Source organism: Sciurus vulgaris (genome assembly GCF_902686455.1).
Source record: "Sciurus vulgaris genome assembly, chromosome: 1".
NCBI lineage: Eukaryota > Metazoa > Chordata > Mammalia > Rodentia > Sciuridae > Sciurus > Sciurus vulgaris.
Window position 1 is genome coordinate 100,584,055 of NC_136461.1, and position 15,261 is coordinate 100,599,315.

The following is a 15,261-nucleotide window of genomic DNA, read 5'->3' on the forward strand; positions in this document are numbered from 1 at the left end:
TAGGACTTTGAGGTGTAATATTAGGTCATTTATTTGTTGACTTTTTACTCTTTTAATGTATGAGCTCAATGAAGTGAACTTTCCTCTCAGCACCGCCTTCATATCTTCCCTGAGATTTTGATATATCGGTGTTCTCATTTAACTTCTCAGTATTTTTTAAAATTCCTCCTTGATTTCTTCTTTTACCCATTCATCATTCAATAGCATGCTGTTTAATCTCCAGGTGTTGGAGTAGCTTCTGTTTTTTATTTTATTGTTGATTTCTAGTTTCATTCCATTACAGTCTGATAGAATGCAGGGGGTAGTATTTCTGGGTATTTTTGTTTGTTTGTTTTTTGTTTTTTTTTTAATATTTTCTGAGAGTTACATTGTGGCATAACATATGGTCTATTTTAGAAAAGGTTCCATGTGCTGCTGAGAAGAAAGTGTATTCACTCGATGATGGATGAAATACTCTATATATGTCCATTAAGTCTAAACCATTGATTGTATTATTTAATTCTATAGTTTCTTTGTTTAGTTTTTGTTTGGAACATCTGTCCAGTGGTGAGAGAAGTGTATTAAAGTCACCCAGTATTATTGTGTTGTAGTCTGTTTGATTCTTGAAATTGAGAAGGGTTTGATGTACATAGATGCTTCATTGTTTGGGCCATATATACTTATGATTGTTACATATCTTGTTGGTGTATGGTTCCCTTAAGCAGTATGAAATGTCCTTCTTTATCCCTTCTGACTAATTTTGGTTCAAAGTTCACTATGTCTGCTATGAGGATGGGGTTTACTGCTTATTTACGCAGTCTATGTGAGTGATGTTTTTTCCCAACCTTTCACCTTTGGTCTGTGGATGTCTTTTCCTAGGAGGTGAGTCTCTTGAAGACAGCATATTGTTGGGTCTTTTTTTAATCCAGTCTGCCAGTCTGTGTCTTTTGATTGAGGAGTTTAGACCATTGACATTCAGGGTTATTATTGAGGTATGATTTGTATTACCAGTCATTTTGGTTTATTTGTGGTTCTTAACTTGACTTTCTTTTAACTTTTTTTTTTTTTTTATTATAGAAGGTTTTTATTTCATCTTCAAATCTGAAGCTTAATTTTACAAGGTATAAAATTCTTGGTTGGCATCCATTTTCTTTCAGAATTTGATATATGCTATTCTAGGACCTCCTGGTGTTGAGGGTCTGGGTTGAGAAATCAGCTGAGAACTGAATTGGTTTCCCCCTATGTGTAATTTGATTTTTTTCTCTTTCAGCCTTTAAAATTCTGTCCTTGTTCTATATGTTAGTCTTTCTCATTATAATGTGCCTTTGTGTGGGTCTGCTGTAATTTTGTACACCTGGGGTCCTATAAGCCACTTGTAGTTGATTTTCATTTCATTCTTTAGATTTGGGAAGTTTTCTGATATTGTGTTATTGAAAAGATTGTGCATTCCCTTGGTTTGTATCTCCATGCCTTTGTCTATTCCAATAAATCTTAAATTTGGTCTTTTCATGTTATCCCATAATTCTTAGAATTTCTGTTTATGGTTTCTTACCATCTTCTCTGTGTGGTCAACTTTATTTCCAGGAGTATATATTTTGTCTTCATTGTCTGAGGTTCTGTCTTCCAAGTGGTCTAGTCTGTTGGTGATACTTTACGTTTAATTTTTAATTTGGTTTATTGTTTCCTTCATTTTAAGGATTTATGCTTGATTCCTTTGTATAATCTCTGCTTCTTTATTGAAGTGATCCTCCACTTCTTGTATTTTCTCTCCAACATCATTCTTTATTTCCAAGATCTAACTACGTATTTTCTAAACTCCACTTCTGACATTTCTTCTACTGTGTTGTCTATGGAGTCTGTTGTTAGAGCATCTTGGTTTGTTTGAGGCACTTCGTTCCCTTGTTTACTCGTGTTGTTTGTGTGTCTTCTCATTTAGCAGTATGGAGTTGAAGCAGTACAGATTCTACCCTGAAGTCTTAGTGTCCCTGAGGCTTCTAGTACCTCACCTTTAAGGGGGAGACCAATAATAACAGCACCCAATGGAAATGAAATACCACCTTAAAACCAAATGGCTCCTATTAAGGCATTTATGGTTTGTCACAATAGATAGAAATGAAGTGTTCAATTATTTTCTACACTATAAACAGTAAGTTTGCTAAAAGGGTTCACCATTTCAAATGGTGGACAATGAGGCAACAGAAGTAGTGTAAAATGTGATGTTTATGAGGGAGAGGGAGAGAAGATAGAGGTAAAAAAGTATAGTAAGAGCGAGGAAGGAATTAATAGAGGTTGGTTGTAGTATTGGAGAAGTGAGAAAGAAAATCTAAGGAGACAGGTAGGTGTATATGTACAGATGTTTTTAAAAAAGTAAAAATATAAGAATACACAACAAAACTGTCATATACTATTCAGATGTCCCATTCTACAATAAATTGATGCATGAAAATTATTTGGATTCAAAGATGGTAGAGGTACAAGACAGGGCGAAGAAAGAAAAAACAAGGAGGAAAGTCTCAATGGAATATTGAATGATTGTTTCCATTGGCTTTCAAAATTTTTCTCAGCTTTCCTTCTCCACCGAGAGGTGGGGTTGTCTGAAATTTGATGTTAAGCTCCAGTCCAGTGGGTGCCGGACTGGTTGCATGGGTGAGCCAGTAGCAAGATGCCCTCACACCCTCTTACAATCTTCCCACCTGTTATAGCTAGCCCCTTCTGTCCCTGCACACTTCAGGACTCACTGAGCTGGAGAGGGCCCAGTTTTCTTTAGTTTCTTCAAACTGGCTCCCCCTAGGGAACTGCACCTAGTCTCTGGCTTTCCACAGGCTTGCCAGACCCAAACTGGCCCATATAAACCCAGCTGCAATCTGACGGAACCTGGGCTTCAGCATCCCCAAGCCCTGTCTTGCTGCAGTCCCTAGACGTCAATGCCCTTTCAGCTTGCAGAGAGACCGCCAGGCATGCACTCACACAAAGGAGAGACCCTGCAAAGAGGCAGCCAGATACCATACCAAGCAGAAAAGATCTCAGGGACAGTCATACCTGCAGTTATCCAATATATTTCTCAGCCCTGGCCTGAGCCCCCAAACTAAGACGGCCATGCCTTGAAATGGCGGAAGCCCCGCTGGGAAACTTGCAGGCCCTGGCTATTGTCAGAAGATGGCGGCAGCACATGTACCCAAACCTCCGGGACTGTGACAATGGACTTCCAGGCACAGCCAGCAGCAGGAGATCCGGTAGTGGTCTGCAGGTGGTCTATAGGCTAATGGCTGACAATCAGCAGGTGTAGGTCAGGCAGTGGGTTATAGGCAGGCAAGAGGTTAGCAGACTGGCAAATGGGGGATGATAGCCGGCAGTTCGTGAGCTATCCTCACTCAAAAGGCAGATGAATGGGGTAAACAGCGGGGGTGCGTAGGCAGCGAGACCTTCCTCAAAGAGAAACAGCATTACCTCTGCTTGAATCCCAAGTTATGGAGCAACAAGGAGTGCAACGTCCCTCTAGTCTGCCATCTTAGATCTGGGTTTACTTTTTAAATTATAATATTTATTATTTTTAAAAATACATATGTATTTTAGTCATCAGTGGACCTTCATTTTATTTATTTAGATGTGCTGAGAATTGAACCCAGTGCCTCACACATGGCAACCAAGCGCTCTATCACTGAGCCACAGCCCCAGCCCCAAATTGTAATTATTAACATATTAATTGTACCAAGTAGTGGAATTCACCTTGATATTTCCAAATATGCATGTATTGTGCTTTGATCATGTTCATCTGTCTTCCCTTCTCTGCTCCCCTCTTTCCCCTCTCCCCTCAGTTCCTTTCCTAATCCCTAATAGTTCATTCCTTGATAAATCCCCTACTTTCAGGTCAGCTTTTTTGTTTTTGTTTTCCAGTTTGCACATATGCAACAAAATGTGAGAATTGTCTTTCAGTATCTGGTTTATTTTGCTGAGCCAGTGTCTTCCAGTTCCATCCATTTTCCCGCAGATAACAGGATTTCGTTCTTCTTTGACTGAATAATACTCCATTGTGTATCTGTGTACCACCTTTTCTTTATCCATTCTTCTGTTGAAAGGCACCTAGACTGATTCCATATATTCCTTATTGTGAATATTGCTACAGTAAGCATGGGTATGCAGATATCTCTTTTGTATGCTAACTTCATTTCTTTCAGATATATACCCAGAAGTGGTATAGCTGGATCACGTGGGAGTTGTATTTTAGTTTTTCAAGGAACTTCCATACTGTTTCCATGGTGGCTGTATTAATTTTCATTCCCATCAGCAGTATAAAAGGGTTAATTTTTTTTCTGCAACCTCTCCAGCAATTGTTACTTTTGTTGTTGTTTTTTGAGTTTTTTGTTCTTTTGGTTTGTTTGATAAGAGTCATTCAAAGTGAGGTGAGATGCATTTCCCTGATCTAAAGATTTTGAACATTTTTTCATATATTAATTGACAACTTGTGTGTGTGTGTTTTTTTTTTTGTTTGTTTGTTTCGTTTTGTTTTGAGAAGTGACTGTTCAGATCATTTGTCCATTTTTTATTGGAATACTTGTCTTCTTATTACTGTTGTTAAGATTTTTGAGTTCTTTGAGATATTTTTAATCTTCTGTTAGATGAATAGCTGGCAGAGATATTCTGTCATTCTGTATGTTGTCTTTTCACTCAGTTGATTGTTTCCTTTGCTCTGCAAAAGCATTTGAATTCTGTGTAATCTCATTTGTCAATTCTTGATTTGGTTATTGTGCTTTGGAGTCCTATCCAATAGGGATATCACTGCCTGTGCCAGCACCTTGAAGTGTTTCCCTTGTATTTTTCTCTTGTAGTTTCAGAGTCTCTTCTTAAACGTTTAGGTCTTTGATCTGTTTTTTGAGTTGATTTTTGTACAGTGTGAGAGACTGTCTAGTTGTAATCTACATGTAGATATCTAGTTTCTCAGCATGATTTGTTGAAGAGTCTGATCTTTCTCCAGTGTATGTTTTTGGCATCTTTGTTAAGAATCAGTTGGCTGAAGATGCAGAATTTATTTCTGGGTCCTCTATTCTGTTCCATTGGAATTTTTATGCCAATACCAGGCTATTTTTGTTACTGTGGCTCTGTGGTATGTCCTGAAATCTGGTATTGTGCTGCCTGCGTCATTGATCTTTTTGCTCAAAATTGCTTTGTCTATTTGTACTTCCAAATAAATTTTAAAATTGTTTTTTCTAATTTTGTAAGAATGCAATTAGTATTTTAATGGGGATTGCATCAAATCCTTAGATTGCTTTGGGTAGTATGTTCATTTTAACAATCTTAATTCTCCCAATCCATGAACATGGGAGGGCTGTCCATCTTTTAGCATCTTCTTCAGTTTCTTTCTTCAGTGTTTCTTAATTTTCATTGTAGAAGTCTTTCGATTCTTAGGTTTATTCCTAGGGTTTTTGTTGATTGGTTGGCTTTGTGACTATTGTGAATAGCATTACTTTTCCTAATTACTTTGTAAACAAGTTCATTATTGTGTATTGAAGTGCTATTGACTTTTATATATTGATTTTGTATCCTTCTAGTTTATTGAATTTATCAGTCTTTTGATACAGTCTTTAGGATTTTCTATGTATAGCATCATATTATCTACAAACAGAGTTAGTTTGACTTCCTCCTTTCTTCTTTGTATGCCTTTTGTTTCTTACTCTTGCTTGATTGCTCTGGCTAAAATTTCTAGTACTCTATTGAATATGAATGGTAAGAGTAGGCACCCTGGTCTTGTTCCTGATCTTTGAAGGAGTGCTTTCAGTTTTTCCCCATTCAGTATGATGTTAGCTCTGAGTTTGTCATATATGACCTTTATTATGTTGACATATGAACCTTTGTTGCCTAAATTACTCAGGGCTTTTTATCATGAAGAAATGTTGAATTTCATTACTTTTTCTGCATATATCGGGATGATCATCTGATTTTTATCCTTGATTCTATTTATGTGTTTTATTTCATTTATTGATTTGCATATGTTGAACCATCGTTGCATCACTGGAATGAAACCAGCTTGATCACTGTGTATGATCTTTTTAATGTGCTTTTGAATTCAATTTATAAGTATTTTGTTGAGTTTTTGCATCTATATCCATTGGGGATATTAGTGTGTAGTTTTCTTTTTTCCTTGTCAGGTCTTAGTAGCAGATTAATGCTGGTTTTATAGAACAAATTTGTAAAGGTTGCTTCCCTTTCTGTTGTATAGAAGAGTTTGAGGAGCACTCATGTTCATTCTTTAAATTTTGGTAAAATTCAGCTGTGAAGAGTTTTGGTCTTGGGCCTTTGGAGAATTTTTAGTACTGATTGAATCCCATTACTAGTTATTGGTTAGAGTTTTTTGTTTTGTTTTGTTTTGTTTTGTTTTTTTTAAATATCCTCTTAGTTTAATTTTGGTAGGTCAGATGTGTCCAGAAACTTGACTGGGCTTTCCAATTTGTTGGCATAAAGTTTAAGTAGTTATTAAATCATTGAAGGTTATTCTTATTCACCATTTACGTTTGTGCTGATGAACTTATTTGCCCGCCCCCCCCTTTTAGGAATATGAAAAAAAAACTTTCGCTTTCATTTATAAAGAATATAGTCATTGTATTTATTTCGCTTTTTATATTGACTATTTTTTTCTTAAAGCATCTTAAAGATGTTCCATTTTTTGTCTTACATAGCTTTTCAAAAAGTTTATATTTTTATAAACTTCTCTTTCTTTTCTCTTCCTTTCTTTTATATAATGTTGCTAGGATTGAACATGGCCTCACATATGCTAAGCATGCACTCTGCCACTGAGCCACACCTGCAGCTCATCAACCTCTATATTTTTTAAATTAAAAAAATAACTGTAGCTACTTATGGAGTGCACTATGGTGTTTTGATATATGAATACATTGTGGAATGATGAAATCGAGTGAATTAGTGTATCCATCACCTCACGTACTTATCAGAAGGCTCCAATTTCTGAGACCCATTTTTAAGTTTGAAGAGAAATCTGCATTTGTTTCATACTTTCCTAGTGAATGAACAGAAGCATAAGAGTTGGTATGCTGATTTAAGGCCCACTCTCCTTGAACCTTTACTGAATACTCCACAAGATAGGTTCCTCAGATCAGGTTTGTGTTCAGCTGTACTTTCCACTGCAGTAAGCTACTGAACACTCATTCTTGCATAGCACTGCACATCTTACTTTCTAGAACAGGGGTATTCTGCAGCTTCAAGAGGTCTGAGGTTATACTGTCTGTGGTGAGTTTCATATCTGATGTATAGTTAAAGTATATAGTTTATTCTTTTTCTTACATATGTCAAAATTGACATATATACTTTTATTTTTGATTTTTTGACTTATTGATTTTTGATTTTTTGGCACCAGGGATTGAACTCAGGGGCACTTAACTACTGAGCCACATCCCCAGTACTTTTTTATATTTTATTTAGGGAGAGGGTCTCACAAAGTTACATAAGTCCCCTCTAAGTTGCTGAGCCTGGCTTTGAACTTGTGATCCTCCTGCCTTACCCCCCTGAGCTACTGGGATTACAGGCATGCACCACCATGCCCTGCTTCTTTTTGATTTTTATTCAGGGATACATATTAGTTTAACTTTGTTCCTAACAAAACCTTGTTCTTTTCTGAACTTTTACCTCTGACTACTTATAAGATTCTTTTTTCTCTCTTTGATAACTCTTTAGAAATTTTATTATTGTGGCTCTTACTATGGAATGAAAAATCTGATCCCGTTACTCCATCATGGCTATTGGAAATTATTTACTGCATTTTAAATTTTTTAATATAACCATGAAGATAAAAAAATAAAGTTTATGTTTCTTTAATTTTCTGCAGCCATTTGGCCCTTAAGTATATTATAAGACCTGCTGATAAGTGTAACAGTTTCATCTGATCTCCTATGTCTATCCTAATAATTTTCAAGATGACATTTTACATGGTTTAGCTATAATACGATAATGAACAAAACAGTATAAAATTACTGTATATTTCAGGCAAATAACATGTACTTTATATTAGGGCTCATGAGTGAATGTTTCAAGAAAGTACATAGCTGGTTTAAGTTATGGCTTCACAAAAAATTGGATTCATGATTATAGTTATACAACTGTTCCATGTTTTGTTTTGTTGTGGTGCTGGGGATTGAACCCAGGTCCTTGCAAATGCCGGGCAACCACTTGACTGAGCTACATCCCCAGCCCTTTTATATTCTGAGACAGGGTCTTGCTAAGTTGCCAGGCGGGCCTTGCACTTGGAATCCTCCTGCCCCAATTTCCTAAGTGCCTAAAATTACAGGTGTACACTACCTCACTTAGCCTCAACTATTGGTCTTAATACTTTTATTTTCTGGTCAAACACTCAGAAGTAACATGCACAGGTTTATAACTGATGCCTAATCAGAGATGATCTTCATGAATTAAAATGTCTAAATGTAGTTGTATAAACCTAGCTAAAATCTATGAAAGTTCTGCTGTGTATCCTCTGTTGTCCCTTGAATGGAATTAAAAAAAAAATAGCAAAACAAAACAAATTCACTGTTCTTAGCATGTTTGTTAATTTTTTTATTATTTTTGTGTGTGTGTTTTTTTTTTGTTTGTTTGTTTTTTTTAGATTGTCAGTATTTAAACAGACCACATCATGCGTGAGTACAAGCTAGTGGTCCTTGGTTCAGGAGGCGTGGGGAAGTCTGCTCTGGTAAGTTAGCCACCTAACTATAACCAATTATTATAATACAAGCAGAACTTTGGCTTTTGCTTACTTTCCATACTTTTAATCACTAAGGGGAAAAGGTGGCATTTTTTACATACCTAGTATCTGCCCCAAGAGGGACAGGGAATTAGTCATTAACCAAAGATGTGTGATTTTATATTGATGGGTCATTTATTTTTTATTTACCAAACATTTATCAGATACTTTATATAGTTAAACTCCAGTGTTCATAATACAGAAAAGAATATAATTGTTCTCATTTTTAGGAACTTACATTCCACTGGAGGAAATTATTGTAGATTCTAATAGAGTCTCCTCTGCCTCCACCCCAATGTTATGTGGAATGAAAGTTATATTTTGCATACATGCTATATTCATTCAGTAAATAATTTTTGGGCTTCCCACAATGTCAGACTCTGGGGTCACAACAATGAACCAAACCAAAGTCAGTCTTTCATAGAGCATACATTGAAGATAATAAATACACAGTTAAAGAGTTGCTTGATTGGGCTGGGGATATAGCTCAGTTGGTAGACTGCTTGCCTTGCAAGCACAAGGCCCTGGGTTCAAATCCCCAGTACCAAAAAAAAAAAGGGAGTTGCTTGATTGTAGTTAAGAAGAGATAGTCTGAAAGAAAATAGAGTGTTAAAGGAGAGGCTGTAATACGTGTATCTAAATTAACATTTGCACAATTGAGAGAAAGGTCAGTACAGTGGAGCAGGAGTGAATAGGGAAGAAAGTGGAAGGACATGAGGTAATAGGTAGGCAAAGGCCAGATCAGACTGAAAACTATCTAAGAACTTGGAATTTACTTCTGATAACAATGTGAAGACATTGAAGATAGAGTTGTTGTGGTTTTTTGTTTTTTTGGGGGGGGGGCAGTTAGTTGAATGGATATGTTTTAATGAGTGCACTTTGCTCTGCATAATTTAGAGTAGGGTCAGAATGGATATGGGAGAAAATTGGAAACTAATTAAATATACTAGGTTATTGCTTACCAAAGCTTAGATTGGAGGCATAGCAGTGAAGAAAAGATACATAGATGATTTGAGGATTAAATAGGAAGTAGAACTGACATAATTTTGTGCTGGATTGATATGATAACTAGGAAAGAAGAAATAGTCATGTCACTGTATGTGAGATGTTCAAGTAAATACATCAAATAAACAAATGGATCTTAAAGAAAAGAGTTTTTAAAAAGCCTGGCCCAGACATGGTGACTTCCACTTGTAATGGAAGTGGCTTGGGAGGCTGATGCAGGAGGATCATGAGTTCAAAGCCAGCCTCAGCAACTTACTGAGGCCCTAAGCAGCTCAGTGAGACCGTGTCTCTAAATAAAATATAAAAAGAACTGGGGATGTGGCTCAGAGGTTAAGCCCCATTGGGTTCAATCCCAAGTAACAGAAAAAAAAAAGAAGGTGGCTAATTATGACTTTGGGGTGCCATCAGTATCATTTAATTTCTTGAGAATTACATTATTATTTGGTATAAATTAGTACCTCTATGGGAATGTTTGAGAATATCTGTTTTCAAATGCATGGAACTTTCAATTCAGAAATTCCCTTTATAGAAATTTATCTCACACATAAATTCACATATACAAAGTGATGTGTTCAAAGGTATCCATTGCAACACTCATGATAATAACAAGAGTTTAGAAACCTACCCATAAGGGATGGTTAAAGTAAATTTTAATATATAGTCAGCATAGAATACCATCTGCCCATTAAAAGAATGCAATAGCTCTGCATATACTGATATGTAATGCTATCCATAATGTATCATTTAGAGAAGGAAAATAAAGGTACCAAAGAGAAAAGGAAAAAAAAAAAAGTTAAAGGTTGGGGAGAGATACCTATAAAACATGTATGCTGTCTCTGCAAGATTATTTAAACTATGGATATCATCAGTTACTTCATAGGAATTGATATTTGGGAACAAGGGTGGTAGGTAGACTAAGATCATTTTTTTTTTTTAATACATAGGAGTGAATGAGGTTGTCTAAGGAGAGACTACAGAGAAAAGAGCCCAGGACTAAATTCTGTATACTTCTCAACCTTTAGAGAATAATAAGATTGTAGGAGCTAGCATAGAAGGTATCTTGTTCTGTACCTCAATATAAAAGAGTGTATCTCTTTGCTTAGAAGTCAAAATTTTAAAAGGGAAATAAATGGTCTGGGAACATGGAGGTAGTTGAACATGATAAAAGCAGCAGCTTTGGTCATGTGGTGGTATCATAACCATATTGGAGTGGGTTAAAGAGTAAGTGGGCTGGAGTTGTAGCTCAGTGGTAGAGTGCTTGCCTAGCACATGTGAGGCAATGGGTTTGATCCTCAGCAACACATACAAATAAATAAATTAATTAAATAAAGGTATTGTGTCCATCTACAACTAAAAAACATTTTTTTTTTAAAAGAGTTAAATCAGAGGAGCTAGGAATATTTCTTAGTGATGGAACATTTACCTAGCATATGGGAGGCCCTGGGTTAGAACCCTAGTACTCTCTCCACCACCATCCCTGCCCCCAAAAAAATGAGAGCTAGGAAATTAAACTACAATGTAGACAGCTGAAGAAGTTTGACTATTACAAAGAAAATGTGCAGAAGCTGGAGGGATCACGAGGTTAAGGGAAGCTCTTGTTATACTTTGGGGATTTTAGGTAGTAGAGTGTGTTTCCATATTTGTATGTTGGAGGCAGTAATTCTTTGGAGAGGAAAATGATATAAGAGGAAGAATTCCAATATGAAAGACTATTTATTTTTATAGGAGTAATGAAAGCTGACTTTTAGAAGTGAAAAATATGGGATTGTTTTTCATTTTTGCAAATCTCATAAATGTCTGACTTACAGAGGGGGGTGGGTTTTCACGCCTTCTTTATCCAGTTTCTTGCAATAGCATATTTTCTATAACCTTTGGAAAACTCCCGTAAACTTAATGAGAGAAGGGGAATACCTCTTAATATCATTAGGAAAATAGTATGATCTCAGGGATCCTTTTCCCTAGACCAATATTATTTAAATCATGTCAAACCAAAATATGAGGTGATCAAATTCTTGATAAAAATGACCATTAGGGCTGGAGATATAGCTCAGTTGGTGGAGTGCTTGCCTCACATGCACAAGGCCCTGGGTTCAATCCCCAGCACCACAGGAAAAACAAACAAAAAAAAAAAGATGATTAAAGCTGGACATGGTGACTCATGCTTGTAATCCCAGCAACTTAGGAAGGCCCTAAGCAACTTAGCAAAACTCTGTTTCAAAATAAAAAATAAAAGTGGGCTGGGATGTGGTTCAGTGGCTAACTGCCCCTGGGTTCAAGCCCCAGTACCAAAAAAATTAAAAATGATGATTAAAGCTTTTAGTGTGATTATATCCTGAATTCCCTCTGAATAATAGGAACTTAGGAAGAATTAAAAAGTTCCAAGTTTATTATATTTCAGTTAATCTGCTTAACTCAAGCTCAAATAATGTAGAAAATATTCCTTTGAGTAATTTAAATGTAAATGATCTCAGTCCACATGTTTACCTTTGCTTTTAGGCAGTAATATACCAGACCCTGTTTTAAAGCTGCCTAGAAGATATCTCACAACCATCTTCTTGATTCCTTTTATTTACTGAATGATAAAATAATTTGTTGCTAGCATGTGCTTACAGAAATCTTAGAGATAAAAGTACCATAGTCACCCCTTATCTGCAGTGGATACATTCCAAGACTCCCAGAGGATGTCTGAAACCACAGATAGTACTGAACCCAATATTTATACTATGTTTTTCCCTCTACCTGCATGGCTGTGGTAATGTTTGTTATAAATTAGGCACAGTAAGAGATTAAGAACAATAGCATGCTGTAAAGCCTTTTATCTTTTATTAAGTCAAGAAATTTTACTTTTTTACTTTTAAGAAACACTTTGCAGCTTCTCTTTGGTACATTCTAATTGCAGGCATCACTACTCTTATGCTTTGTGACTTTCATTAAATAAAGTAGGGGTCATTTGAATATAAGCGTTGTGATACCTCAGCAGTTAATCTGATAACTGACATGGCTACAAAGTAACTACTGATGAGTAGATAGCATATACAGTGTGGATACACTGGGCAAAGGAATGATTTGTATCTTGTATGGAACAGAGCAGTATGACACAAGACCTCAGCACACTGTTCAGAATGATATGGTTGAAAATGAATTATTTCTGTGATTTTTCCATTTAATATTTTTGGGTCATGATTGAATGCAGGTAACTGCTGTTGTTGTCAAAAAACACAGATAAGGGAGGACTGCATAGATAACAGCTGAGTAAGATGAGGCAGTATTTTCTAATGTAAAGAGTAAGACTTTGGAATCAGGAAAATGGCACATTTGAATCTCTGCTGGCAAATGGGAAAAATAACTACTTGGGAGTGAATGTAAAGCTTAAATATTATAAATTTAAAGTGACTAACCTGGAACACAACAGGCATTCAGTAAATTTATATTCCCTTTTCTCTTCTTCCCCACATTGGTACAGCTTAAAAATTTAGACCCATTCTCTCTCTGTCTCTTCTGAGAACAGGGGATAAAAGTTATGAAGTTATATAAAGAAGTAATAGGTTAAGTATGGATTTTTAAATTTTTAAATTAGAATCTTATTTATATCATATCAAGTTTTAAACTTAATATAGTTAATTATTTAGTGTTATAGTTACAGCAGTATTGATGAATTTTTAATTTGGCCACCTTTTTTTAAATAGGTATGCTTCTTAATTAGAGTGGGAAATAATGATACTTTGAATTTGTGTATTTACCCAGAATTTTAACATAATTTCATTTAATATTTCCAACTTTGTGAGGTTAAGTAACATTCAAGAAGGTTTGATATTTCTTTCAAGCCCTTAATTTTTCTGTTTCTCTTCCCTCAGACAGTTCAGTTTGTTCAGGGAATTTTTGTTGAAAAATATGACCCAACGATAGAGGATTCCTACAGAAAGGTAAAATGTGAAACTGTGTATGCATGCTTTTGAGTATTTCATTATGACTTTAAAATTTGATCCATGAAATTGCTTTAAGACTGAAAAATTATAGGAATATATGCTATGTCTGTTTTTAAGTTTCACCTTGATAAATATTTTTTATAGAATATTGGTTAGATATAGAAAGCTCTTTGTTCTGTTAGTGATTAGTAATTTGTTCTTTAGTGTATACATTTTCCTAGTAGGGAAATTTTTTTTTTAAAGTTGGCAAAAACTGAATAAAATAGTAGGTATATTTTCAACTACTTTTTAAACTTAACAAAAATTAATATCAATTTTATGCTTAAAGTTATCCAGTGAGTGAAAGTTTTGATTTTTTGTTTAGTTATATAAAAAAAATTTAAAGATATTTTACTGTTAGACTATCAAAAATTAGAATCTGTATGATACTGTAATGGGGATACATGTCATAATTTGTCAAAACCATAGATTGTATAATACCAAAAGCAGTCTGTAATGTAAACTGTGGGACCCTGGTGATACCGATGGTATCACTGTAAGTTCATCAGTTGTGACAGATGTGCTAATCTGACCCAGGATGTTAACAGTAGAGAGAAGCTATACTTGATGTAGGCAGAAAGAATATAGGAAATCTCTGTATCTTCACCTCAGTTTTGCAGTGAATCTAAAACTGCTCTAAGAAAATAAAGTCTGTTTTTAAAAGGAAAAAAAATCAGATTGTTGATCATGACCAAAGCAATAATAGTCTGTTATAAGACTACCAAGAATTGTGAGAATTTTTATAATTTTATTTTCCAAGTATATTGGGGGGAAACAGTAGCCAAGGATATATATCTGTCCCCCAAAAAGATTAAACCTATCTTTTAACAAATAAAGTATTGCTTTGTTAGATGTTTTTCGAATTTATCTTTAATAGTACTATAACTTTTGTTGAATTAAGTTCATCAAAAAGTACTGGCAGAGAAATTTCATGGTCTTCAAATCGAAAAGAAAACTGCTCTAGATAGGTGAACTACAGACCTAATTCTTTATTCACTAAACATGCCTGGGTGCAGACTGTGCAGGTTTCTTAATTGCCCCATGCCTCGTAGGTTGATGAGTTTCTGTCTGACACAGAAGCAAAGTTTAAAATGCTCGGTTAATAAATTCATTTTTAGAAGAGAGTATTGCTTTACTGAAATTTCCCCAAATAAGTTGCTAGTTAAATCTTTATCCAAAAAGCAAGGTCTGTACTTAGAGTGCTGAAGGACTAACTCTCTTAGTCCCTTCTTTATTAAAACTTTTCCACACAGTTGATTGTTGACACTTTAGGCCAATCTTCTCCTCTTTTATAAGATAGTGAGAAAATGGAATTCAGAGTATAAAATTTCACCTTAACACAGTGTTTTTCTAATGAAGAGCCCTTTTCTTCAAGTCTTGAGGAATGCTTGAGCTCAGTGCTATTTAATACTTCTGTGCTTTCCTTATATCTTAGATTTTGTGACTACCTTAGTAAAATTTTTAAAACTTGAATATAGTAAGTTTGCGCATTTTCTTTTTTTATTTGTTCTTTTTAGATATACTTGCAACTTTCCTTACCTCAAAATCTCATATGCATTTTGAGCCATT

The 15,261-nt window shown here is 35.2% G+C and overlaps 1 protein-coding gene across 5 annotated transcripts in view; it reads left to right on the forward strand.

Annotated features, from left to right (window-relative positions):
* Positions 1 to 15,261, forward strand: part of RAP1A (RAP1A, member of RAS oncogene family) — a 91,501-nt gene that overhangs the window by 60,208 nt on the left and 16,032 nt on the right. For all 5 annotated transcript variants that reach the window (XM_079135942.1, XM_079135945.1, XM_079135943.1 and 2 more), the window contains 2 exons: positions 8,588 to 8,671; positions 13,582 to 13,650. In XM_079135942.1, the coding sequence (XP_078992068.1) occupies positions 8,615 to 8,671; positions 13,582 to 13,650 (126 nt within the window). In that variant the 5' untranslated portion in view covers positions 8,588 to 8,614. The remainder of the gene's footprint in view (positions 1 to 8,587; positions 8,672 to 13,581; positions 13,651 to 15,261) is intronic.